Source organism: Pteropus medius, unplaced genomic scaffold (assembly GCF_902729225.1).
Source record: "Pteropus medius unplaced genomic scaffold, Ma_sr-lr_union100, whole genome shotgun sequence".
In the NCBI taxonomy this organism is placed as follows: domain Eukaryota; kingdom Metazoa; phylum Chordata; class Mammalia; order Chiroptera; family Pteropodidae; genus Pteropus; species Pteropus medius.
The window spans coordinates 3,791,153-3,818,596 of record NW_024349798.1 but is presented as its reverse complement, the minus strand read 5'-3'; the positions used below and the strand labels follow the sequence as shown (position 1 = coordinate 3,818,596).

General features: G+C 52.8%; 2 protein-coding genes across 2 annotated transcripts in view; one reads left to right on the top strand and one right to left on the bottom strand.

Annotated features, from left to right (window-relative positions):
- IFT140 (intraflagellar transport 140) overlaps positions 1-27,444 on the top strand; it is a 91,644-nt gene that overhangs the window by 51,089 nt on the left and 13,111 nt on the right. Inside the window, exons 19-23 of the mRNA XM_039884891.1 lie at positions 24,530-24,707; positions 25,527-25,717; positions 26,238-26,333; positions 26,678-26,810; positions 26,919-27,062. Coding sequence (XP_039740825.1) covers positions 24,530-24,707; positions 25,527-25,717; positions 26,238-26,333; positions 26,678-26,810; positions 26,919-27,062 — 742 coding nt within the window. The remainder of the gene's footprint in view (positions 1-24,529; positions 24,708-25,526; positions 25,718-26,237; positions 26,334-26,677; positions 26,811-26,918; positions 27,063-27,444) is intronic.
- TMEM204 (transmembrane protein 204) lies at positions 660-18,500 on the bottom strand. The gene is made up of 3 exons (XM_039884890.1): positions 17,586-18,500; positions 12,416-12,571; positions 660-1,418 (listed from the first exon to the last, which is right to left on the bottom strand). Exons 1-3 carry the CDS (start codon positions 17,863-17,865, stop codon positions 1,174-1,176), a joined length of 681 nt encoding a protein of 226 aa, XP_039740824.1. The 5' UTR covers positions 17,866-18,500; the 3' UTR covers positions 660-1,173.

Sequence of the window (27,444 nt, the reverse complement as noted above, 5' to 3'; positions counted from 1 at the left end):
GGGGATCAGTCTAGTAATAGCCGGTGTCTTACCCTGGCTCCGCTCGGCACCTGCCAGCTCCCAGGATCAGTTTCTTGGGCCAGAGGTTGGCAACAGTGATTCCACCTCTAGGTGGCGCTAGCTCAAGCAGTGCGGCAATTAGAGATCTGTCCTTGTCCCTGTCAGTCCCTGTCCCCCATCCCAGGTCCTCAGGGGTGTGGCCAGTTTTTAGATGTTTCCTGTTCAGCTCGAGGAGTTACGCCCATTCACCTCACAGATTTTGGAGCTTAGTTGTTTGAAATCAGTGTAGCATCGTGAAGGTATTCTATAGCCCACCAAGCATTTGGCTGAAAACAAGCTAAAGATTTTATAAGGGAAAACAGTGAACAATCTCTGAATTTCTTTAAACAAATAGACTTTTCCCCTCTTAATCCGCCAACTGTGGACCTGCCATTATACTACCACAGTGTCCAGAGTCTGTAGGAATGTGGGCTTCTGAGGCTTAGTTGAATGGAAACTTGAATGAGGACATGAGTGACCTGAAGCCATGCTTCCACCAGATTTTTAAAAATATCTTAACCCTTCTCTTACTGCCAGCACACAAAAATGACAGAAAATAGACCAGATTCTTTTCACGATGTGGCAGTGTAGATGGATACAACACACATTTTAGACAGTGGTAAGAGGTTTGCATTTTATTTTAACTTAGAAAAATAATCAAGCGCAAACAGACGTTACTAACTCCATCTTGTCATAAAGCCATAACCATCTGGTTATAAACTTTGAGCCACTTGAGGAAGATCACGGCCAGTTCCAGAAAATCTCCCTGGTGTTCTACTTCACCAAAGTAAAGGTGGCTGCAGATGCCCCTCTTGGCAGACATAGAATAAATTAACCCCAGACCAGGGTGCTGAGCAGGGTGGCCACCGCTCCTCACGTGCATCTCAGGTATTAGTCTCCTTGCGACATGCATGAGCGTGAAGCCAGGTTGTGAGTGTGTCAGGAGGAGGCTGGCACAGACAATATATGATCATATAATATATTTATATATAACAGTAAACATACCTGTGTATCGTACATATGCATATATAGGAAACCATATGAATTGCCCGCCTCCTCACAGGCAGTCCCTTGGTTTCTAGATTGTTCGTTACAGTGGATAAAGTCCTTAGCAGAGCCTCTCTCCAGCAACCCTCAGCATGGTGATTCCACATAGTCATTGTCTAGCCCACGGCGAAACCGCGCAGTCAGGGAGCGGCTGATGACAATCACCCGGGGTGCCATGCAGTCCTCTCTCCTGTGAAGAATGTTCCAGATGAGCATGGCCGCTGCTAGGGTGGCCAGGAGGCAGGCGCCAATGTTTAGGTAGCAAGACCAGGACAGACTGGTGTACGGGCCGATTCTATAGAACGTCACCAGCCCAATGACCAGGACAAAACCTGCAAATGAAAGACAAGTGTTGAGAAAGCCTTACTCAGAGCCAGGAAGAGGCCTGTGGAACTCCCAACATGGAGCCCACATGGAACCGAAGCTTCGTTTCCTCCCCGACTGTCTGTGCCCCTCAAATGGGCGATGAGCCCGATTCAGAGCGCTAGTGCTTTGGTGCTGAGCTGCTCTGTATCAGCCCTGTGTGGGTTTCTGTGACTTTTGGGGCCTGTGACTTGGAGCGGGGGCGGTGCATCTGCTCAGTCGTGGCACGAGATAATTTCTAGGGGCTTCATGAGAAAGCAGTCTGGTCCCACGTGCTCTTCCTGGAATCCTCCAGGTGTCAGGCTATTTTCTTAGTCGCCCTCCCCATGGAGGTGGCACTGACATTCTCTTTCCCTCACCCCAGACAACCCAGGAGCAACTTTGTGTAAGGTCCTCTCTGACTTCTATAAATGCTTAATTCATTCAAAGTGAAAGCAAACAGAAATTTCCTAAACTTATCTAGAAACAACTCATATTGGTATTTAACTTAATCCAAATTCCTGTTCTTAAGTTTTCTTGTTCTTCACATTTGCTTCTAGAGGAAACAGGGATTTTCTTTAAAAACCCAAGGCAACCTAGAACCTACATGCTTAGGGAGGGGGCAGAAGCCGAGACTGGAGATGCGTCCGAGTCTCCCGCTGGCACGTTTCGTTTCTCCTCTCACTTCTGAATTGATGCATCTAGTTCTGTAATTTCTCTCTCACCTCCATGCCCCCCTTTCTCCTGCTTATTTTCTCTCCATACCCTTCTCTCCAAACTCTGACAGCAGAGAAGAGAAGGGGGCCATGCTGGGATCGTGGCCAGAGTCCTGCACTGACCACAGTTCCCAAGAATTTGTTCACATTCAGTTTGTAGCTGATACCACAACGTCATTACTTTGATAGTTTTATCTTTAAGGAGCTCCAAAGACTTGGTTTCATTAGTCTTTGCAATAGGAGAAAGCCAGGATTTTGCACCCAGGATCTGCTGAGTTCAGATCTGAATCTGGGCCAGAACCCCTGATGGCTGGGACGGAGGAGAGGCCACCACTGTCCTGCTGCTAAGGAAGCTGGTCCGTATGGCCTTGGCCCTCCTCGTCCCCAAGATCATCAGGCCCCTCAGCTGGGAGGGCTGAGCGTGGCAGAGGAAACTAAAAGAAGGCCGTGGAGTCGAGTGGGAGCTGTGGCCAGTAAAAATGAGGAGAGCAGGCAAAAGCAGAGGCCTGGGCAGTCCAGGGAACCTCGTCTACTCCACCAGCACCTTGCCCTCTGTTTTGGTGACCTGGGTGAGTCTGTTTTTTGGACCCCCAAATGCTGACGAAGACAGAGGCTCTCTATAACTCAGAATGGTCCAGATGGGACTCTCCAGACCCACTCGGGCTCATCCACGTCCCCTGCCCAGGCTCTGGCCAGGCTGAGCTGTTGCTGCTGCGGTCCCCCACCTGCCCTGCACGGTGATATCCACATGTCTGTTCATGCTGGTCCCTCCACTCCCCATGGCCTCCCCTGCTTTCCTCAGGAAACCAGGTCATGCACGACCAGCATGGCCCCAGAGCAAAGAGCAGCAGCGATGCCAGCTAATGGTCCTAGTAACCGTGTTATAGTTAGTGCCAGGGTGGGGTGGGGGCGGACAGCCTTAAGTTTTCTAAAAACACAAGCATCATGGTCTCATCATCACTGTCTCTTCTAGAAAGTATGAATTTAACATTCTTCTACTTCGGTCATGTCCTAAACAATGGTGATGGTGACTAATCTATATGTTAATTCTCTAAAATGCTTGTGGAGCTTTTTATACATGGAAAGCTCTGAATACTTCCTTGAAAAGAACTAATTATTTGTCATGCACTGACAATAAGAAACTTCTGTCATTTCCGTCTCCTAGTGAAGGGTGGTACATCCTCTGCTCACAATTTTATGGACCCAGGTTTTGTATTAGTGGGGAAAGGAATGATATAGCTTGTGTTTTGTGTAAGGAAAATGAAAATATTTTGTGTCCCCCTCATTTTTACTGTATATTTGGGCATTTTTTGTCAGTCAAGGGAGCTTGTCATGCTTGGTTGCAACAAGACTCGGAAGGATGGGCAGGATAGGGACTTCGGGAGAGTGAGTTAGGGTGCCAGCTTATGTTTGACATGAGAGGAGCAAGGCCCTGGCTGACGGGTGCTCACAACAAGGCCAGTGGCAGTATCGAAGACCAACGCATTTGGAGGGAATTTACCCAAACAACAGCAGCTGGTTTGCATCAGGCACCCACCCCACGGTGGGACACAGAGGCTTACCCTCCTCTGTGGAGGAAGTCTGTTTTCTCCTTTTACTAAGCTTCCTTTCAGTTTGCGTGTGTTATAAGAACATTCTTAAAAGTTGTTATATGGCCTCAGCTCCAATTCTACATTATCATTCCTCAAAACAGAACAATGGGAAAGAATTTTGCCTCCCCCAGCCTTCAGGGCAACCCCCTCTCACAGCTCAGTTATCTGTCTTGAAGTTGGTTTACACTACTGATGAATAAAGAGAGAGAACTTTGAATATCATGGTAAAACATTTCCATGGAAACTTGTGAATTATGAGAACTGTATTGAAAGAGGTGACCCTAAACTGGAAAAGATTCAAATGTACTCACTCATCAGACTGGCAGAATTAGAAAGGGAGAAAACACTGAGCGTTGGCCCAAGTACGAGGCAGAGGGGACCCATCCTCACCAAATCGGAGCTCAGGACGGCACGATGTTGCCCTGGGGCCCGCAGTTCTACTCCCAAGATTGCATGCAAGCGAAACTCCTTCTCATCACAGGAAACGTGACCACAGCCCCCAATCAGCAACATCTGAGACTCGCGTCCGCAGGAGACAATGAGCTGCCAGCAGCTGGCAGCGGGGAAAGGGCAGGTGTGAGGAAAGGGCAGGTGCGGGGAAAGGGCAGGTGCGGGGAAAGGGCAGGTGCGCAGTGGTGTGAGCAGCGCTGCCCCAGGGTGAGCCGCAGAAACTGGTGCCCAAGAGGAAGTCACAGGGACACAGCTATGACACAGGCTCACCATCAGGCCGCTTTTTAGGAAAACTTGAAGAAGAAATATAAAAAGCCAGGGAGTGGCTGACACAAATGCAGCACAGCTGTTACCCCTAGGGACGCAAGGGAGCAGCGGGAAAGGCACCCGCAGGTTTCTCAGTGTTCGCTTCACCCCGTCTTTTGCGGGACACGCATCCTTCATTGAGTCCTTTGCATACGTGCTTCACAGTAAAACATTCAGAATATTTTGGAAGTGTAACTAATTTTAGATTCTTTAAATAACAAGCACTTCCTGACGTTCATCATAACACCAGCGATAGGCCTCTACGTTTCACCTTTCCGCACCATACCGGTCAACCTCGTAGCGAATGTTAATGGACGCTCCAGGCTTCTCCTACAGCTGCACCACCAGCCGTGTAAGACACTTGTCACATGTGCCCCGTGTACAACATGCCCCTGTGGCAGCTGTTGCCTTGGGATGCACCTTGGCCTTGAATCTCCTCCTCTGTTCTGTGGCTTCCCTGTCTCCATCACGCTGAAGCCACACTGGTGCTTCTCTGTGCCTCTAAGATGCCAAGTTCCACCTTTCCAGGCCTTTCCTGGGACTGCTGTCCCTGTGCTTCATTGGCCCCAGGGAGGAGGGCTGCCTCCTCTCCTGTCCCTGATTGCTTAGTGCTCAGGTTATTGGTCAAGTCACACATCAGCCTCTTTTGGTTCATAGCACAGTGCTGTCCCTGTGACTGGAGTGTGACCCACCCATTGATCTTGGCCTCCCAGAGAGTTGCCCAGTAATTATTTATTAAGTGAATTATTTGAGACAAATCCAGATAGATCCCATAATGCAGTGCAGAATGCGGCACGGTGTCTGGGAAAGGAGACGTGATGAATGACAGCTTCACAGTCAAGTTCTCTAAGCTTCTTTATGATCAAAACCTGTCAGAGGGACAGGACCCCGTCAGCCGTGATTGAGTAGATCTCACTCAGCGTGGTATCTTGCGTTAGTTAGTGTATGACATGTTCAGCAGACCTGTTTAGATTCCACTTGAATACGTGCAGGGAGCTAAGGTACAGTTGATTTGTCTTTGGGCAACTGGCGTTCTTGAGGGGATGAAGGTGAAAGTAATCAGCACAACATGGTCTGCCTTGTAAGAGAGGCATTTAAGACTGCACGGTGTGGGGGTGAGGGGGTGGCACCAGAGAGTGGCGATGGCCAGCGGGGGCAGTAGATACTGAACAGACACAGAGAACTCGGGGATCTTCCATGGGTGCCACGTGTCAGCAGGAAAAAAACCACAGAGACATGAAAAGGCAGGGGCCCCGTGTAGACTCAAGGCCTCAGCCCTACCACGGAGTAATTGCCGTGTGCAGACACTCTTCTGAAATTAAACTAGCCTTGACTTTCAGAGAGCTCTGTGGCTGGGGGAAGAGGAGCAGTGGGGAGGAAGTAGACACAGGGTTGCACTGGCCTCAACCTGGGGTTTTCCATTTGTCACAGCCTGATGTGCAGACCCCCCTCTCTTAGAATTGTCCCGGGAAAACTTCTCTCCCAAGACTTTTCAGTGACATGTTGGTCCAGAAACAAATTTAAGGGGAGAGTATTAACAAACATAGCAAATTCTGCACATGGAGTCAGTTTCATCCTCATGAATTTATGTTTCCCAAGCCAGCAGCCCCTTCCTGTGAGCTGACTGCGAGCGGGCAGTGTGATTCACAGCTCAGCCTGCAGAGCGCCCTTTCCTTTCCCTTCCTTCCTGCCTGCATCCTAGGGCGTCGGTGTCTGTCACGGGGCCTTCCTTTTGAATGACTGTCAGCACATGCAGGTGGCATAAGTGGAAAGACTGTGGGGCTGACCCCTGAGCTCTTCACACAGCACACCTGCCTCAGCATGCGCAGTGGCAGAACTGACAAAGCAGGCAACTTAGAGCTGGTGTGACAGCTTCCAGGGAGAATATTTACAGAGCAGACTAATTAATGAGCCTACTCAAGGCATATCCGTGGTTAGGATCTTCCAACACTGTGAGCAGAAAAACAGTGGTGAGCCAGTGTTCTCCCTAGAAAGAGGGATTCTGGAAAAGGAAAGCTAAAGGTGGTCCAGTTGTTAGGATCATACACTTCCATAGGAGCCGATGCTGCCTGATGCACCGATGCCGAGCTGAGAAGGGAGAAGTGAGAGGTGCAGTTGGGACATAGACTGGGGCTTAGCACATAGGTGCAGAAGACAGAAAAGCAAATTGTCCAATATACCAAACATACTAGTTTATTGTAAAAAACAAAAAATTTATATATTCCTACGAGAAGGTCCCCGAGTCTAAAAAAACTGCAGAATCCCCACTAGTTCCTGAGATGCCAAGACAATTACCATTTATTAGCCTGACTGACCTTTGAGGACTAGTATTAGCATTCTCAGGGGCTGGGAGTAAGCGGCCTTTTGTGTGTTTATAGATTTTGCCATCATAAGAAAAACTAATGATTACCAGAAGTGGAAAGAGGAAGCCAGTAGACAAGAAGCCATGTGAGGCTTTTAAAGCGGCTTTTGACCAGGTTCCACAATAAACTTCACTCTTAATCATCCTGCTTAAGCTTGAGAGGTTTCCTGTCACAAGGAGGGGACTGGCTGAGGCGAGAGATAGAGGACAGCCCAGAGCCCGGCGCCAGAGGTGGTCCTGGGGAGGACTGATGTCCATCAGCTGCAGAGTATGTAAGCGAGGAAGAACTCAGTTTGCAGATGACACTGAACTCTCTGAAGTACTGGGCTGCGGAAATTGGGGTGTGAGTGGCCGGAAATGGACAAGTGAAGGTTCTCTTATTTTAGAAAAAAGCACAAGGGCTCAAGCTTACTGGGCAGCTCCACAAAGGAGATGAGGAATCATTGGAGAATATCCCCAAGGAGAGCCTAAGGCCATTATGAAGGCAGTTCATAATGAAACATGGAACAGCTGACTTCTACAAAAATAACTGTACACTTGTACTTTAACTGTGTCAATTCATTGTGGTTATTTTACTTTGAAAAAAAAAACTGTACGTTTGAGAAAGGTCAAGGGCCACTCACATGACTGATGAGGAGGCTAGACTAAAACTTCTGCAGAGATGGAGAGTGAGGCTTACTTACAATGAGAGCTGATAAACCATAAACTAGAAATAATATTAAATATTAGAAGAAGAAATCCATGGATGCCTGAGAGTGAGGGTCGCACGCTTCAGAAGAAACACATTGTGATAAATTTGTGGCTAGTAGACCCATAGCTAGTGTTTAAAGGGAGGCAGGACGCTTGGGCTAAAAGCTCCGCGCTGGGACATTGCAAAGGGGACTGCTTTTTTCTCAGAATGTTCCTAGTTGTCAAAGGCACAGATGGGTGCAGCCTGGAGCACCATTTCTAGGGTCCTTGAATGCAGTGCTAGAAAATTTTTTCACTTACACACCAGCATTTTCCAAAAAGGATCAGAGGTGGCATATATATGGACTTTAATGAGCAGTGGGAATGAGAAAGAGAGGCTTAGGAGAGGAAGCCTGGCCTTCGGGTCCCCCGTCCCATGACCCCATTTCATCATCAGGTTAGACACTGGCTCCCAAGGAAGAAAGCCTACTGGCCCAGGGCTCTCAGTAGTGGGGTGCAAAGGTCCTCCACCCCAGCAGGTACTGACAGGGGATGGCAAGCCATGGAGGGCACTAGCTATGTCACCAGCCTAAGTATGGCCACAGTGGTCTAAGGCTAGACTCTGATAGAGAATGTACTCACTGCCTTGGAGGCTCATCAACGGCCAAGGACTTGCCCTTCAAAGACGCAATTTGCCCCAAGTACAGAGCCCCAAGTAATCACTAGATCGTCTGTCCCTCCTAAAAATGTCAGCCTTGGGCCACACATGGCCAGTCAGTCCTGCATAGCCAACAGGAGGGCCCAGGGGCCACCACAGGCACCTGGGGGCTACGTGGGGTCACACTTAGGAAACTTTAGAGACCCCATATTCTACCCAGGAGCATAGTCTGCCCATGGGGCAGGCCGAGTGAGGGCCTGGCAGGGCTCTGGCACTCACGGCAGGCTTGGGTGGACAGTCCTGACAGAGTACGGACAAAGTGTCTGGGGACTGATACCGTTTCAGTGTGGTGTTGTCCAGCAGCACAGTAGTAGGAAGTCAGAACGATGGTAGCAGCAAGTGTGACTGAAGATGGCCCTACAGGCCTGCAGTAGCTCTCCCTGCTGCCCGAAGAATACAGGGATGAAGTGACTCATCCAAAGCCAGGTGGCCTGCCCCAGAGCCCACTCTCACCCAGATGCCCCTGGGAAAGCTCAGCCATTCTCAAGACCGCAAGGTGCCCACCAAGCTGAGCTGCCTGCAGAGTTCACCTTGGCTTTCTCCTTTGCTCCAGGCGTCCAACGTGGGTCGTTGGCATCTACAGTAATTAGAGGCTGAGAATAACCTTTCGCCTTTCATAGGTGGCATTCTCTGACTCCCACTCAACACTGCTTTCCCTGATCTGCCTGTGCCTTCCTGCAAATATCAGTGAGACCACAGGCATGAAGGAACTGAAGAGAGGCAGCGAGAGAAGGAACCAGGAGAGTCAAAGAGAAAAGTCTGTAGTGAACCAGATCAGAGCTCGTGCAGGCACGAGGCCGTGGGAAGGGAGCGCTCACGCCCAGCAAGGCAAGGCCCACACACCATAGCTGCTGGCTCTGGGGCTTGGACGGCCCATTGGCCTCCACACCACAGGTCCCCATTACAGACCCAGTTTGCACTTCTGATGTCATCAGAATACAAAGAAAGCGTGGTCACACTCTAGCTGCTCTGGGCCCTTGAAGTTTGATGGCTGACAAATTGAGGGACAGGCTAAGAGGCCTCGAGGAGGAAAGAAGAGAGTTGGTGCCTGCCTTGTACTGGTTACGACAGAAGGAACCGAGAGGAGAAGGAGGGGGGAGGTGGGAAAGACAGCAGCCCAGGGGACAGTGCAGAGCCACGCTATGGTGACCGCTCCCGCTAATCGGCCACTATGTGGCCCCTGAGTCTGTTGGACACCCAGTGGGGGACAGGGAGTGAACTTGGGTGCCTCGGGCTTATGTCCCTAATGTACAGAGTGCTTTCGCCACAGGGAACATGCAGGGTATTCACAGCAGCTTATGGGTTAGGGGCGAAATAAGGGACAGAAAGGAATTTTTTCACTTTTAAGGTAAATTAAAATTACACTTGGAAAATTCTGCAAAGAAATTGGAAACTTGCGTGTTATGTCTGGAACACAGTAGGGCACACCAGTTGTAATGGCTGATATTCATGTTTTGGACCTCCAAAAATGGAAAATGGCCATTTCGTAGGGTCTCCCAATGTCACCGTAACGGGACCCTTTGAAGCCGAAGCCCAGGAGTGAAGGACTATCCATTTATAGACCCAGGCCAGGCATCGTGTGAGCAAGGATCGTGCCCAGAAACGATTATGGAATGAATGAGCAAGCGGGCAGACTCCCATCTCCTCAGGCTGCAGTGCCAGGCCACCCTCCTGTCAGCGTGTTGCTGTCTCTGGCTAGTTCCAGCTTTTCTCGGCCTCGGGTTAACACCATGTTTTTTTCCCTTCCTCATTCTCTCCCCCTGCCCACCCTCTGGCCCAGGCACTGGGGACTCAAGGTTGGCTTGCGTAACAGGTACTAGCAGGCATTTCCCCCTCCTGGGACAGGATATCCTGGCGCCCTTCAGTCTCTCCCTGACTGTTTTAAACAGACCGGAGCACAGGAAAAAACCTAACTCTAAAATTAGCAGCATGATAGAAGAAAGGCACATAGCTGCATTCTGTACTGTTTGTCAATGAAACAAGTCTAAACAGGGCCAAATGCATTTCCTTTTTGGGCAAAACAGACCTGTTGGGAGTAATGGTCAGACACCAAGGGGAGAGGCAGCCTGTGGAGGCAAGAGGGACCATCTGAAATGACATGGGCTGCCCTGCAGTCCTTCTGGCTTTTTCCATTAGCCTCTGTCTGTCTGATGGTTTTTTTTAATAGAGACTGGTCCAATCTTTCCGGAGGTTGTACGGGCCTAGAAATACTCAGGAGAGGACCGCAGTACCCCCGCTGCCCCCACCTCACCAGGCCCGGGCCCCTCAAGAGACCTTTGGCAGCTCCCCACTCCCAGGGTTGCTGCAAGACAACTTGATTTTAGTTAATGGAGCTTCCCCCCGCTTTCTAATTTTTTCAAAATGTTATTTGTAAACAGCACTATCTTGTTCTACAATTAGGGTTTGCAGGAAGTAAGATGTCAGTTTCACAGAAACCCACAATAGTTCTCCAAATAATTCTAAGTGTTTCAAAGAAATTGCTTGAGAAATACAATGACTGATTTGATTATCTTGCTAGGAGTTATTTTTCAGATCAAGAACTGTTACTTTCATTTCCTTAACACCACTAAAATACCTGTTTTTAATCTAGCTTTTCCAATCATGTTTCAAAATCTTCCACCCCCTTCTTAAAGGGATAGAGTTTCAGATAATCCCCCGTGATGCAGACAAGTGGTTTCAGTGAGACAGAGAAACTGATTCTGTTTTATAGCTGTAAGGTCATATGAGTACTTTTCTTAAACATGTTCCTGTCGCTTGGAATGTCCAAGGTTTTACCCACAGTCATGGAGAATGGGCAAAGGCAGAGATGATCTGAGATCCCATTCCCCCTGCTTCATTAATTCTCAAAATCAGTCCAGGGAGAGGCAAACTTCATCTCTGCCTTGAAGTTGGTTAAACCGAGGTATGAATTGGGTCACATGGTTAATAAGTGATCGAACCAAGATGCAATCCAGTCCCTTTCATGCCAAACCCTGTGCTCTCCCCTGGTCGGCCCTCAGCTACCCCCTCCCAAATCCATCTCGTGTGGGGAGGTGACCAACCCAGGACCACATCACTTTCTGTAAACAGGGCAAAGGAAGGGCTTTCTGATTCCCACCCAGGCGCTTGCAGCACACAAGCCTCTGCCAGTCTGTCAGCCTCATTCTGGAAATTATATTTCTCCAGAAGGATAAGGGCCAGGATTCATTGTTCTTAGAATGATACACTTCGGACTTCCTGCCATTTCTTCTACTGGGTCTTTTGGAACTTTACCTTCAATACTGAAATATGCTGCCATTCCCCACCAAGTAGGTTGGCTGCTAAGGCACCCACACTCTGGCCACTTCAACAGTTTCTGTCCCTTTTGAATCACTGACCTGACTTTTTCCCAGGAGGTAGCGGAAAACCTGCACTTCCCCAAGTGTCCACGATTAACCCTGAGCTAGCTAAAAGGAACAGAGGTTGAGGGAAACCGGCAGAGCAGCCCTCCTGTATCTGGGGGTGATAGTGCCTCTATGGCCACCATGGAACCTCCCAGAACAATTCCATTCATCATTCATGATGATACCACTGTTCTCACCCTTCCAAGACAACAAGGTGGGCTCATGCCCTGCCCCATTTCACCCTATAGTTGCCCTCAAAGGCTGTGGTGGTTTCCAGATTTTTCTGAAGAGGCTCACTTCCTGATGTCCCTGGGCCTGGCTGCTCTGTGGCTAAGCAGGGCTACCTCACCTCACCTTGCATGGGCTCGGACAGGGTTCACCCCTCTGCCCAGGGCAGGCTGCTTAACGCTCCTCCTGGCTGCTACGCCCTCTCAGGAGGTTGTGAACCCTGGCCGCCCGCCACATGGGCTGCAGGAAGACAGAAAATACGAGATGCCTAAGACTCTGGAAGGTAGAGGATGTCACCTGCCTGCCAGCACCTTGTCTCAAAATGGAAAGGGGCCAGGGGTCACGGCTACAGATATACAATGCCAGTGCTACTTGCATTTTTAGTGCCCTCCCTGCTCAGCTCCCCATTTACAGATTTCTATCTCATTTCTGCTTACAGTGACAAGTGGGGTGACAGGTGGGGAAAGAGCTTGACCCATGGGGTCACCATGACATTACAAAGCCACAGTGGGCCTTTCAACCCCAACAAGAGCTGAGGGTGCTACTGCTCTGCCTGCCCCTCTTGGGGGCCCAGAGGTACTTACTTGCCAGCTGGAACGCAGCGGCCATGGCCTCCTCCCAGCACTGGGAATCAGGCAACATCAGGGGCAGGCCCATCAGCCCAAGGATGAAGATGAGCTGGCCTGCAGCGAGGGCCACTGTGGCAACCAGGTTGCAGGCTCGCATCATGTCGAACTGCACTGTGAGGGGCGGAGAGGGAGAAAAGGCAGCAGGTCAGTGCAGAGCGGGGCCCCTCTGGGCTGGCGCTCCCTCTCTCCTGGGGCTTATTCCTCCGTCTGTGCTCAGAACCTGACAGATCTCCCTCCCCCGCCAACCCGGGCTCTTTGTACTCTGCTCCCTCTACCACACCTGGTCCAGGAGCGAGGCACAAGGGATATGAAGCACAGAGCAGCGGGAGGACAGAGCAGCCCCGTGGATGAACCTCAGAGGCGAGGGGCAGTGGCTATGCCATCAAGAGGAGAAATGACTTCCCCATGTTCTAGGCGCCCCGGGTCCCACAGGAGCGCGTGCACCTGCAGTCAGACTCCTTCCCTTCTGTCCTTCCAGATTGTCAAAGTGGTCTCACCACAGCCCAGTGAGGACTGCCGGCCTCCTGCCTGCCCCCAACCCCCGGCCCCGCACCCAGTGTCAGGCTGCAATGCTGTGATTCATTCTGCACACCGCCAGACAACATATTTAGTGCTTGCGGAGCCCAAGCAGTGCCACTTCCTGCCACAGAGGGTGTACTCCTCTTGCCCGTTTTGTATCCAGCTGCTTCTGTCATTTGCTGTCCCTCTGTCATTCCGAGCCTGAAGAATCTCACCCTTCCAGCATCCCAGGCCTCTTCACAGTGCCTGCTCCAGCCTGCGGGTGGTGCCACTAGCTCTGAGGCCAGGGTGGATGAGGCAGGACTATAGCAGAGGCCCCAGCTACTGGGAGGTCAGAGCAGCTTCTAGAAGGAAAGTCTAGCACCCAAGGAGCATGAGAGAGAGCGTGCACAGGCCACTAGACGAATGACAGTTATCACTGAATGAACTTTCTCCTTCCTGAGACGAGCTTGATGGTGTAGACCAAGCTGCGTGCTGTGGGTTCTGCTCTCGCTCATTTTTCTCAAAGGTACAGTCGCCTTCCTAGGTGGGCTCCACCCCGTGGTAACTGAGCTCATGATCTATAGTTTTCAGAGTAACCACAGAGACAACTGCCATCTCCAGGAATCCTGACACTCCTCTCTGACCCTTTACAGCTTTAAGAGACAGGAGGCAAGGGTGGCACAAAGTCATGGGAGGGCGCCCCAGAAGTATGAGCAGGGCCAGGCCTGGTGAGACTGTGAGTCCAGAATTCTGGGGAGAAGAGAGCAGAGACTAGGAGTTCCAGAGAATGGCAGCAGTGCTCTTTGAGGTGGCACCGTGTGCTTGTGCTCACTCAGGTCTGAGATTTCCTCACCTCCCCCAAGGCTGAGGATGTCAGCTCGGGCTAAGGCCAGGTTCAGGCTGATTTGCTAGAACCTTCCTGGCTCCTCACTCAGTCTTCATGGGGCACCCGGAGGCACAACCGGCGGCCTGATGGCCTCCTGTCAGGATGGGGTGAGCCCAGACGCTTCCTTTCTGCTTTGCTTGGGAAAAGTAGCTAACTTCCCACGGAGGCTGCTGTTCACAATGCTGTGTCTTCTTCACATTTGCTTTTCTTTGCAATTATTTTTATCATTTATATGACCATACAGAGGCTCTGCTTCTCTAAAAGATGGTGGAATTCAGGAGGTAGAAGTGACCTTAGAAACGAGGGTGTTAAACATATATGGAGGTTAACAGCGCAGAGAGCAGGCTGCTGGCTTTGCAGCCTGGCCCAGAGGAGTCTGTCCGGTCTCCTGAGCTCAGCCTTGCAGGCAAGGAAAGACTTGAATGAACTGCTGGCCAAGGAAGGGCGTGGCTTGCAGTGGACACGAGAGCCAGGGGATGGCCGCAGGGAGTATGTGTTGGCATGGTGAGGCCACGTGACCAAGGCTACCAGGAGCCAGGGATAGAGTGCCAGGGACCCCAGCTGTTCCTTCTCCACAAGATGCCTGCTGCCCTGCCCACTCTGTCATCCTCCTCAGCCCAGCTCCATCCTTCCCGGTGGCTCTGAGCATAGAGTCCTATGTCACACACTCCAGCAACAGCTCTGTGGCATCTCTACCCGACAAGCCGCCATGCAGGGGCTTCTGGCCAAGTCACTAGGTTCGTGTGGTGTTGAAGATGTCTAGATGGTACAAAGGACGAATCAGTGATGCCTACAGGCCCGCTGCTCTGCTTGACTCTGCTCTCTAGGCCATACTCCCTTCCCGGCCACCCAGAGACCTGTCCTGGCTGGCGTCCACCATGCCTGGGCATTTTACACGTTCTTGCACTACCTATATACAACATAGCCTGGGCAGCAACACCTGGATTTTAAGGAGTCCACTGAGGATATGGCATGAATGTATTCTAGCCGGGCAGCATGTGGTACAACTATATGTCCTGACCCAAAATTCTATTTGCCTGCCTTTTGTGACACTCAGGCCACCCTTCCAGCCAGTCACCTATGGATGGGACAGGGGACTCCCCTCAGGAAGTACTGGACTCCAACCATCTGCCCAAGATTTAATTATGTTTATTCATGATGCACCTCACCAGAAGAACTTCGGGAGCCTGACAGAATGCATGAAATGGGGGAAGATGAAAAATGGCAGAGAAAACAAGGACCAGAGTAAGACTAACCCTGGACTTAGGTTGTGAGATCTCTTCGGGAGCCAGAGGGGGGACCTCAAGTACCCTGAGTCCCCCCATCCAAACCTCACAGAGAGAGAAGAGCCACCTGATCAGTAATTAAAGTCAGAAACACTGCACGCTGCCCAGTAAGCATCCTCTGGGACAGGACCCAGCATGATGTAGGGACAGCTGGAGAACCTGGACTGGCTCCTATGCCCCAACTCAGCACACTGAGGATGTCCAGGGCTCTGACCAGAGCTCAGAATATTGGGTAATGGCCCCTCTCGATGTTTGCCACAATGAACGTAGAGCAACTCTGAGCTTCATAACGGGATTGCCAGGACCTCAGGCACAGAGCTGGCAGGATCCTGTCTGCTGTCCCCAAGCTGCTGCCCTGGCTGCCTATCGTGATGTCTGGAATCTCTAGGACAACTTGGCTCTCTGAGCAAAGCAGGATGAGTGACATGTGACAAGGAACATGCCATGCTCCCCGGTGCCCCTAGATGGGTGCTCGGAATTGAACTGTGACTCCTGCCAGGACTGTTAGCCCTATAACCCAGACCCCATCTCCATGTCACTGCTGAACGATGTAGAGAGTATTTATGGAGAGCCAACGGCATCATCCAGGGACATCTTGCTCCTTCCTCCCAATCTTTGTGCCTGGCTAGATCGGAGGCGAAGGCTGAGCTGGGGTTTAGCGTGAGAGTTAATGAGACTGGGCCGGGTTTGACATAAGGGCAGCCCCAGCTCCAGACCACCAGGGCCGGGACACTGACTTGCTGCTCTTTGTTCACGTTGCATTCAGTTGCCCAGAGCCGGTGTGAAGTTGGCTCACTTTCCTCAATTCAGTCTCGGTCAGAGAAGCTTCTGTTGACATTTCCCTTGTTCTAGACAAATATTTGATGCTCAGAGATTCATTAAAGGTCAGCTGCTACAAATGTCATGCTAGTGGCGAGAGGATATTTTAAAAATTGGTCAGGGAGCTTATCAAGTGGTCAGGGAGGGATGGCAAACAAGGGCAAGTGAGTGGAGCTGCTCAGGACACGAGACACGTGGCAGGGTGGGAGGGAGGCAAGGGCCATGCTGTGTGGGGGTCAGAAGGACCCCTGTGTGTCCTCCTGGCCTGAGGTGACCAGGCCTCAGCATGGGGACAGAGGAGATGGAGGAAACCTCAGGCTGGGGGAAGGGGAGAGGTGTGGGGCTTGCAGAGCCCTGGCTTTCATGTCTCCTTGGGACAGTCCCAAAACCAGAAGAACTGTTCTCGAGCAGCAAGTCACACAGAAACTCAAGTCCAGCTGCATTTATCCAGTTTCCCATAGGCTCCTGTGTTCTGAGAGCTCATAGAAAATTTTGAAATCACTCATGCACTTTGATCTTTTAAAGAGAGATTTTTACTCCCTGCTCTCGAAGTAGGAAGGACAGACAGTCATAGCCACCCTACGACGGAAGACCCTCCTCAAGCTACAGCAAGGGGCTCCGAGCGCACAGAGCATTGTTACATGCCCCCAGGGACCTCAGCCCAGCCACTATGCTTCCCACAGCGTCATTCACCCTGGGTTCCTTTGCATTTCTTCTGAGCCCATGGCAGTTGGGGACAGTCACACACTGAGCACATCACATGTGGTACTGCTTGAGGACTCTGGGGGCCCCCCCGACAGCATCTAACAAAGACCATGCCGCAGCCTCATGTGTATCACATTTCCTAAAATACTAGTGTTATCTTCAGAACAGATGAGACCTACTTGCAAGTTAGACCCTCAGCGGTTTAAAGGGTCATCAGTTTAAAGGGGAGACCTTTGTCCATCAGCCACCAGGAATGTTTAGATGACAAGCATCTTCATACTAGAGAACTCTTCCCTCCCATGGTCATAAACCTGACTGCTTTCAAAGTCAAGTTCCCAGCTTCCAGAATAGTGATAGACCCAGTGCCCAATGTGACCAACCAGGGCCCAAGATAAGGCAGCGAAGTGGATGGAGTTAGGGCTCTGCCCTCCTGAGCCGGCCTCTGCTGCTGATCAGTGGTCCCACTTACGGTCAGTCCCGGTGAGTCTCCCCCTGCGCTGCTCACCACCTTAACCACTCAGACGACTGTGGAAGGAAGTCAGAACTCAGCCACGTGTTCTTAAGCTTCTTGTTTATTTTTCTTATTAACAATCTTAATTTCCACCAGGAAAATCTATTTTCCTTGATTTGGTTAATGCATCTGTCTTTTAGCTATGCATAATGGCAGAGAAAAGCCCAGTGCTGCATGAGAAAAACTCTTTTCAGGAAGGAGCAGAGGCAGGTCTGGGCTGAGCAGGGCTGACATATGCCTGTGGCTCACCAGGAGAGAGTAGACGTGGAGCTCGGGGCCTCCCCATGTTCCCCAAAAGCCAGTGTTACCCCTCACCTGTCAGCAAACACACAGCCTGTGTCTGCCGAGGGCCGTGTAGGGCTAGTAGGCTCTGCCCGCTCTAAAGGAGACAGAAAACAGAAAAGAAAACAGACTTACGTTTGACAGTGCCTCTTGACTCCTGGAAGCCTGCCGCCTCGGAGCCCCAACCCAGGGCCTCGCAGTCCCGAGCATCTGCCTGTCCCGGCCTGGCCCCGGAGCTCGGCCCGCCCCGGGCCCTGTCCACCAGCCAGCAGGACCTCCACAGCCCCACACTCCGCTTGCGCCCGTCCTCCAGCGTCTGGTACACCCAGTTGGGGGTGAAGGCTGCTGCGTTGTTGAGGACGAGAGAGACCAGGGCCACCAGCACGGCTGTGGCCACCAGTTTCTGGACAGTCATCGCTGACTGCCGGTGCTGTCTGCTTGTCGTGGAGAAAGTCCCAGTCCTGGTCAGCTGCTATGGCCAGGGAGAACTGAGATGCTGCTAGAGACGGCTAGAGGACATCACCGTTCATTCTTGGAGGGTCGGGAAGGCCCGTGTGACAGGTGCAGGGGAGCCCACCTAACGGTCCTCTTTACCCTCCTTCCTGCACCTGGAACAGGGCCAGGCCTGAGCTGAAGGCAGCTGCTTGGCCCATCCCAGGGAGGCAGCAGGGCACCAGCAAGAGTCCAGTGTCCTGAGTGCGCCGTCTTCCTGGGAAGCAGAGGCCCAGGGACGCTGGAAGCCTCTTCTCCCCACGCGGGAGAACAGAGGGTAACTGAAGAAGAGAAGCAAGTGTCAACGTCGGATCAGCTGGGCCTCAGTTTGCTGACAGCACCCCTCAGAGCAAAGCCAGCAAGGTAGCTCTGAGCCGGGCCGCGGGGAACAGAGTGGGTTCAGAGGCCTCTGTGCTGCCTGAGCCCCTGCCTAGTGCCTCCGCCACAAAACAGCTGGTCCTGGAAAGCAGAGAGCCAGCTGCAGGGAAGTGAGTGTGCGTGAGCGCGCACGCGCGCGTGTGTGTGTGTGTGTGTGTGTGTGTGGGCGCGCGCGGGCGCGCGCTTGTAGCCACAAGTTCGTTTTCCCCCTGTCTCTCAGCAGAGAGGAAATGGTTGTTTTTGAGGCTGTTTTTGGTGAGCTGGAGGGCGTAGCCAACTGCAACAAATAGCTGCCGGCCACAGCAGCCAGACACTAACAGGATGTGTTTCCTGATAGGAAAGGCAGGGGGGCCTTCTGAAGTCCTGCTCCCGGACCCTCCTCCCTGGCTCCTCCCCATCTTCCTTTCCAAAAGGGAGGGCCCGGGGTGCTGGCCCAGAACAGACCCACGGTCCCACCTGTCTGTCTTGGACACAGCCAGCTGAGCATTCGGGTACCGCAGAGCAGCTGAAGGGACAGATGCTGCCCACAGTGCTTCGGGCAGTCTCCTACACTGGGCCTGGACCTGGGGCTAGAGGCACGAAGCCAGGGCAGACAGGGTGCTAGTGACCAGTCATCTATCCAGCCCTCAGTCATTCCCCCAGCACAGAGGTACTGCCAACCCACGACGTGCCAGGGCCTGCCCTCGTCACAGGGAGATACAGCTTGGGGAAAGGGCAGTGGAGAACGGCTGGATGTGATGGAAGGGCCCCCTTAGATGGGGCTTCATTTCCCAGCTCAGACTCACTTGCTGCCTAGATCTGCCAGGTCAGGGGCCCCATGTGAACTGCCAGACCAGGGCACTGGCCCTGAGGTGCAAGAAGATGGGGCTCTGGACATGCCATGCAGGGTGTGAAGGAGAATGAATGTGGTTTCTGGCCTGGGCTGTATGCTACTACTGATGGCAATGTCGATCCGCACAGCTAATAAGGGACCAAGCCCTTCACTGTGGCGTGCCAGGGTGTACCTCGTACAGAGCTGTTAAGCTACTGGGGGCTTGGGTAGACCTTCATCTGCTCTGCACAAACTCCTCTGAGCCAACAGAACAACACAGTGGGAGGGTCTGTGCCACCACCTCAGAGCACAGGGACGTTCACCCCAAAGCAGCTATGAACGAATAAAAAGGCACTCGCGTGTACCTCGGTAGGTGAAAATGCATTTAAGATGTTATGAGGTGAAACCCCTGGGGCTCCAGGTAGTAGCGGCACCTGCCCTTGACTCTTTCCTGTCTTCTTGTGCTGTCCCAAGGTGTAGGGGTGAAAGGACCTCAGTGAGAGCACAGGTGGTTCTGGTCTCCTTAGCCATTACCTTTCACCTCCCGCTTCTAGAGCTCCACAGAGTTCCCAGCCTGTGTGGACGCCAGGCAGGGGCCCAGCAAGCCCTAGAAGCCTCGGCCTGCAATGCTTTCAATCCTATGTTTGTACGGGGCCTATATGTACAGCTCGCAAGGCGAGGTTCCCCATGTCACCAGGCCTATGTTCCAGAAAGGCAGGGGTTCTTTGGAGAATCATGGGTCCTGAGAAACATCTCTCCATTGGTTCCCTGAGGGATTTGACCTATTTTAGGATTTTTCCCACTTTCTCTCTTTCCTTAGCTTCTGCCAGGAGAAAAGCTGCTCTTCTCCCTGTGATCCCATTCCCTTGGCACCTGGAGCTGGGTGGAGGAGGGTCCGGTGTTCCTGTCCGCCCTCCTTGTTCCCTCACATGGCCCCCTTTTCTAAAGAAGACAGGCCAGGCGTTCAAACACTCTTGAGTTCCTGAGCCCACAGTGCAGTAGATGGAGGCCTTGAAAAAAAGTTTTCCCAAGTCTCCATTAGATAAACTCCCCTCCTTATTTATGTAAATCACTATCTTAGGTACTCTTTAAATGGCTAATTTCTGGTAAAAAGCACATGGTTTCAGAAACTGGAGTATCTGCTTGTTTATCCCAGAAACAGCCAGAAACATCCAGCTCTCTTCACAGGCTGGGCAGGGAGGGGTTTGGGACCCCCACGAAGTCCTCGGGGGGCTCCTTTCAGGTCATCAGGCCCTGTACCCTCAGCCATTTCCCCAGTTTCTGGCTCGTGGCAGCATGGAAAGCAGAGGGGGAGGGTGTAGGCAGCAGACCTGGTAGCTGAACTTGAGTTAGGACTGACCCCATCCTCAGAGGACTCCTCCTCCATGTCCATTTGTCTATCCTGTGACTGTGAGGGTCCCATAGGAGAATGGAAGCCAGGCCATGGGGCTCTGCTTCCTGAGCCACCCGAAGGACCCTTCCTGTCCGTCAGCGTTCTAGGTCTTGGGTCCTGTCATGGGGTCCCCTGTTCCCGTACATGGACAAACAGGAATGTTTATCTTAGAGCAGAGATTTGGCCACAGCGCGTATGCAGCTTAGTAGAACACGAAGCTGTTCATCTTCCGGTCACCCATGCTTTGACAGGGTCTCCACAGATTAGGCCTGAGAAGAGGGGCCTCTGATGCTGGTTCCGGCAACTTCTCAGAGGACAGGGCTTTCCAGAAAGTGGGGCCATTTTCAGGCTGGCCCCTCAGCTGCCCCATCTGCTTCTTGCATAGGCGCCTCTCCGAGTTGATGAAGTGCAGATGTGAGTCCTGTCCAGAGACTGGCTTGGACAACAGGAAACTCTCAAGACTTGGATGGAGACTAGGCGGTGTTTACTTCTTGGAATTTATGTGGGATGCACAAATCCCAGAAGTGCACACTGGAGCTAAAGCTGCCCATGGAGAGAAGAACAGGAGCTGTGCACAGCATTAATACTGTGCTGCTGGCTGGATGCAGAGACCAGCTGACAACAGAGCCGGGGCCCCTTGGTTCTACACTCGGGCAGTTCTGCATTCAGCTGCGTGGCAGGCGCCCGCCCCCACTGCGATTCACTCAGGCAGCCTCAGCACAGCAGGGATGCCCAAGGGTATGCTTCCAGCTCCTGCTTTTTTCCCCGGCCCACATTTGGTGAAGACTTAATTCCCAGGGCAGAGAGTGATGTGAAAATAGCCAGGCTTTTCAGTGATCTGGGGGACAGAAAACTTTGTCCACATGGTATGCCCAATGCTTTTATTCCAGAAAGTGACAAGCCCAGTCAGGTGCCTGGTCCTCCATCCTCCACCCGCAAGAGCGCTCGATGCTGGCCAGACATAAAGCCATCTGCATAGGGAGACACACAGCCCGGCTCTGCCCACTGGGAAGAGTTGTGAGATGCGGTTCCCAGATTTCTCTGCTTGTTCAGGTTGCTTTCCACTTTAACTGGGTGCAGATATCAGCCATCTGCCTTCAAGACAAGGCAGAGGAAAGGGAGAGGAAGGGGAGACAGAAGAGGCCATCCCCAGCACTCGTCCTCGCCCTCACACTGGTCTCTTACACTGCCGGCATGGAGTATTTTAAAGAGAGTTCCAATCCTGTGAAATCGTTTGGCAAGGGAGAATAAAAGGCCCCATGTCTAACCAGAGCCTTGCACCACAGGCCTGGGAAGGCCCAGTGACTCTAAGCCCCAGACCACCATCCGCTGCTCTGGGGCCCTGCCTCAAAAGTGTCGAGATGTGTTTAAAGGAATGAGAAGTCTCCGAGGAGCAGTGGTGACTTTCCATCAGTTCTGCACATGGAAAGAGAGAAGTTATATAGAATTGACTAGAAAATGGGTGAGAGCAGGGTGTCTGCTTTGAAATTCCAGATCTGATCTTGGACTCTGTGCGCTTACTGTCATTTCTAGAACCTGTAGTATTATGGAGAACCTTGTTCACCGGGTCCGAGTCCGCCCCCAAGACCCTTGTGGCTCTAGGGAACCCCCGCCTCAGCAGGGGCAGCGTCTGGGCTGCATACAGATGTGTGCTTCTAGGCAACTGGCTTCACACCCACGGTGCTTCCATGTGCATTTCAACCAGCATGTGAGGATGAGAGAAAGACAGGCTTCGATCTTCTGCTTATCATAAGGAAAGGAGTTTGGTGCAGGGAAGGCAATTTCTTGCCTGAAGGCAATGGTTGAATAAGGGGCAGAAGGGGCCTGACTCTGCAGACCTCTGCCACACTGCTGGCCCAGGGCAGGAGACAGAGCTGCTACCCCAGAGCTGGGAGGGTTTTAAGGCTTCTGCTCTCTCAGCCCCTGTTAATGATCGAATTCCAAGGGAGAGGGCCGGAGTCTCCCTGTGGCTTTGACAAAGCGGGAGGCCCACCAGTGGCTCATGTCCCAGAAATTACTTACTGGTCTCTGCTGCTCAGTGCTGTGGGAAGTCCCAGTGTGAAGTCACCAAAGAGGATTGAGCCCCAACAGGCCTCTTTCACCAGGGCTTGCCTCATACAAGCCATGGCCGCCTGGGGCTGGTTATTGCTAAATCATACCAGTCACCACTGCGCTTTCGTCTGTCCCTCAGTAGCCACATGTAGTGAATTTTAAAAAGTTCTAGCAGGACCTGGATAAAGCCAAAAATATACAAAAATACACATTTGCTTACGGGACAGGGCACCTAGATGTGTAGCATTTGGACCACAGACACCACAGTGATTCCATCCCACTGGGCAAACGCCTGGCCTCGGTCCTGGTGCTTCCCGTTTCTGTTCACTCTGATTCCATCTGTGCTGGGAAACCTGAAATGAGGGCACCCATTTATTCCAGAGTCACCCCAGGTCCCCCACACTCTGAACTCAACTGTGGATCACAGCGCGCCTGGGCCCCGCCAGCTCCGTCCTCTCAGAAAATGTCACCTTCCCTCATCCATCCTCAGGCAAGGCCATCAGGAAATGCCTGCAGCACTGCATGTGCCTGGAGCACTCCCTCCCTCACCAGGACCTTCGCTGAGCCTCTGAGAGGAGGCTGGTCTTGAGCCAGTGAGCGGAGCCTCTTGCACTGCTCCGCTGAGGCCAGGTGGGGAGCAGCGGCCCCAGCCTACCTGCTCCAGTGGCTGCCTTGGCTGAAGCTGGGCCCAGGGGAGCAGCCAGGAATGCAAGAAGAAGGACCCGGGGGTCTTCTGTGTGTGAGTGTGTGCTTGTCCATTACTGTTGCCTGTATGTCAGGGTGCATATATGTACATGTGTATAAGCATGTACATATGCTTACACACATGTACATATATATAAGCATGTACACATATGTATAAGCATGTACGCATGTGCATGGGCTGCAGGTTTTATGATAGGAAGAAGTCTATTTGGTAAATGGCAGATGATGCAGTGAGCTCGCTTTGCCTTCATGCGTGGAGCTCACACTGAGATGTTTGTTTGGGAAAGGCCTGGGTCTGAGCTCAGGACAGGCAGTGCCAGGGCCGATGGGCCTGGGGACGGCCCAGAGGAGGGATTAGAGAGCATTCTCTCAGGCAGCCCCTTCAAGGACACTTGAGTTTTGTGGAGTTGGCCGTTCAGGGTCTGAGATCATTTCCAGGCTCACACTTAGCCTGAGACCTGCCGAAGGGGTGGGGCAGGAGCACAGTGGGCCATTCAGTTGCAAGGAACACAAATCAAGGTCAGTGTCAGGGGGAGAGAACACTCCAGAAACCTTACAAGTGCGCCTCTTTGTAAGACTGGGTGCACCCAGCCATGTCCCCTGGTGACGCTATGGCAGCTGTGTGCCCTGGTGACACTGTGGCAGCCATGTATGTGCCTTGGTGACACTGAGGGGCTCTCGGGGGTGGACGAGGAGCACAGGAGTCCTGGGGACCTGCAGAGGCAGCTCTTCCTTCCCATTCCTCAGCATGCTCCTCAGGCCCCTGGACCTTCGCCTCCACCTAGCACTGGGACAAGAGGGGCTGTCCTTGACCTTCCTGTGGGTATGGTAGATGTGGTGAAGATGAGCCAGTGTTTGCTGGGCAGATGTACCTACTGAGGCAAGAAAGAGACATGGCCAGTTGTCAATCTGCACAGAAGGCTCTTCTCTCTCTTAATGGGACCTGTCCATGGTCAACTGGAAGCCTGGGGCTATGGGAGGGAACCAGGGCTCCTTAGGAGCAGGGGCCATGAGAGGCAGAACACCAGGCATGGGACCCAGGGGACATGTGTGTTTTCTTCTGGAAGATGACGAGGTCCCTGGCTTGCCGTGTTGCTCTATGGGTAGAGCCATTAAGCTCCCACACGTCCTCCTCTTTGGTGACCACAGGCGTCTGCCTAGGTCACCTGCACTGTCTGGCAATGGTCTTGGTGGGGCCTGAGGTTGAGGGGCTGGAAGCTAACAGAGCTGCAATGTCCTCTGCCACAGTGAAACCGTGTGGGAGAACATGGCGCGCGTGTGTGTGAAGACCCAGCGGCTGGACGTAGCCAAGGTGTGCCTGGGCAACATGGGCCACGCGCGTGGAGCCCGAGCACTGCGGGAGGCTGAGCAGGAGCCAGAGATGGAGGCCCGCGTGGCCATGCTGGCCATACAGCTGGGCATGCTGGTGAGTCAGAAAGCGGATGGAAGGGCCTCCTGCTGAGAGGGAGCTCCTCACTGCTTGGCCAGCTGGGCTCTGGGGCAGAGGCCTTAGCCATGGTGGTAAGGCCACTACTGGCTTTCTCAGGGAGGCGGGCTGGGGTGGGGAGCGGGAAGTCCTGCTTGGCCAACCTCGGAAGAGAGGGCGTGGTGTGTGCCTATCTGGGCCAGTCAGTTTCAGGGAACACAAACCCTCTTGAACCAACTTAAGTCAAAAAGGGGTGTAAGGCCAGTCTCACCTGTGTGGGATCGCCTGCCTGTCCACTGCACATTTATGGAGCTTATTGACCGTTGTACCCCAGGAGGTCCAAAGAGGCTGATAGAACATGGGAGGCAGAGGCTGAGTTGGTGGGCAGGGTGAGCATAGCTCAGATGACCCAAGGCCACATGGGGGCTGTGGGGGATAGACCCTCTGAGAGGAGGGCAAGAGTCACCCACATGTCTGCCACAGGGAGGATCCGAGCACACCTGAGCACAGCCCTCGGCCCCTGGTCTGTAGGGGTGAGAGCAGGTCGCTCTGAGGGCACTGCATCAGGCGGGGTCTCCTCCCTCGTGGCACACAGGGACATTCCCACTAGACACAGGCCTGAGTGGAGTCAGCTCTTTCTAGGGACGGGGTTGCCACACTGGCATGTGGCATTCATCTTGTACATCTCCAAACATGTCCTGAAATGTCCATATGTCCTCAGTGTGTTATGCATCTTTGTCACGGGCTGGTTGATGGCACGTGCGGCACCCGCGGTAGCCAGAGTGGTGACTGGGCTCATGTGTGTACTTGCTTCTTCAGGAGGAGGCCGAGCAGCTGTACAAGAAATGCAAGCGCTATGACCTACTCAACAAGCTCTACCAGGCCTCCGGTCAGTGGCAAAAAGCCATAGAAGTCGCTGAACTCCATGACCGTGTCCACCTGCGCACCACCTACTACAACTACGCCAAGCACCTGGAGGCCAGCACCAACTGCAGTCTAGCCCTCAGCTAGTGAGCAGGGGCCCCTCCGGATTTGCTTTGGGATGGGCCCTGGTCGCCTCTTGCTTTTTTCTCCTGCCCAGTGAGGTAGCCATTGAGGTTTTCAGAGGAAGATTCTAGACAGAGGAGCAGGTGGTGACCTCCTCAGTGGGAGGCTTTCAAGGGGAACTTGAGTTGTTGCTGTAGGAGAACCTCATTTATGGGGCCACCACTCCACCTGGCCTGGCTCCAGATGTTGGGCATGTTAAGGCAAGTCTTCTCTGAGGCCTGGGATCAGCTGCTAGTGTTGCCACAGCCCAAATCTGGTGTGGTGCCACATATGGCAGTGCTAATGGTGGCTTCCAGGGGCCCAGCCACAGCTGAGCCCTCTCCAGGGCAGGCCCATAGCAATACAGAAGCCCCAGTACCTCCCAACAGTGGGTCCATGGGCCGCAGAGCTACGGGCGGGGAAGCGAGGCGCTGGCCTGTTTCCACGCGGTCAACACCGGGACTGAGACGGTGGAAACCAGCTGCTCTTTCTCTCCTCTCGCAGCTACGAGAAGTCAGACACCCACCGCTTCGAGGTGCCCAGGATGCTCTCAGAGGACCTGCAGTCCCTAGAGCTGTATGTCAATAAGATGAAGGACAAGTGAGTGTCCCCCCTAGGCAAGGGGCTGTGGCAGGCGGAGGCTGGGATTGCATATGGGGGGCCAGGGACCTGTGGCTGCTTGGGAAGCCTCTTTCCAAAGCTTCACGTGTGAGAGTGTGAAGCATCCTTTCAGTCCTTCAGAGTGGGTCCTCGGGGTGCCAGGCAGGGGCTCTTCCTCTGAATGAAGTTCCTTCAGACCCCGGAGACCTCACTCTTATCCATCTAGCTTCCATGTCTCCTGGCTGCTGGTCATGGGAAGTGCACTATGAGGGTGTCATTTGGGACCTGGGGGCTCATTTCCAGCAGGAGTGGGGACCTGAGGGAGAACTTCTGGTTATTCGCAGGACCCTATGGAGGTGGTGGGCCCAGTACCTGGAGAGCCAGGCAGAGATGGATGCCGCACTGCGCTACTACGAGCTGGCACAGGACTACTTCTCCCTAGTCCGCATTCATTGCTTCCAGGGCAACATTCAGAAGGTAAGGTACATTCCAGGAGTCAGGCCTATGGGGGGCGGGGGTGTGGGGGTGGGACGGGGGAAATGAGCCAGAGCCAGAGTCCCCGAGGTCTCTCTGGTACCTTTCTAGGCTGCTGAAATAGCCAATGAGACTGGAAACTGGGCTGCATCCTACCACCTGGCCCGGCAGTATGAGAGCCAGGAGGAGGTGAGACAGGCAGTGCACTTCTACACACGGGCTCAGGCCTTCAACAACGCCATCCGTCTGTGCAAGGTAGGGGGCTGCACGCACCACTCATGGGACAGTGGATGGGGGCCCGCAACCTCTGATGGCTAAACCCATTGGTGGAAAATGGTGTTTCGTTACCGTTTCCCACATTCCATTGAGATTTCCAAACAGAAAAGTTAGAGAATTCTATCATGCGCGTCACATCCCACACCTGGGACTGTTTCTACCACTCCGCCTGCCGCATGCATCTCTACCCCTCCTTCCCCGTCTCCTCTCTGATGGTGTTTGTAAACCACAGAGTTGTCACTGAGATGATACCTAGTATCCAGGGCTCCTGAGCGCACACTGAGGCTGGCTCATTGCTTATGGCCTCGTAAAGAGCTGGCCCTTCACAGGAAACTGTTGGACGTTCTACATCCATAAAAAT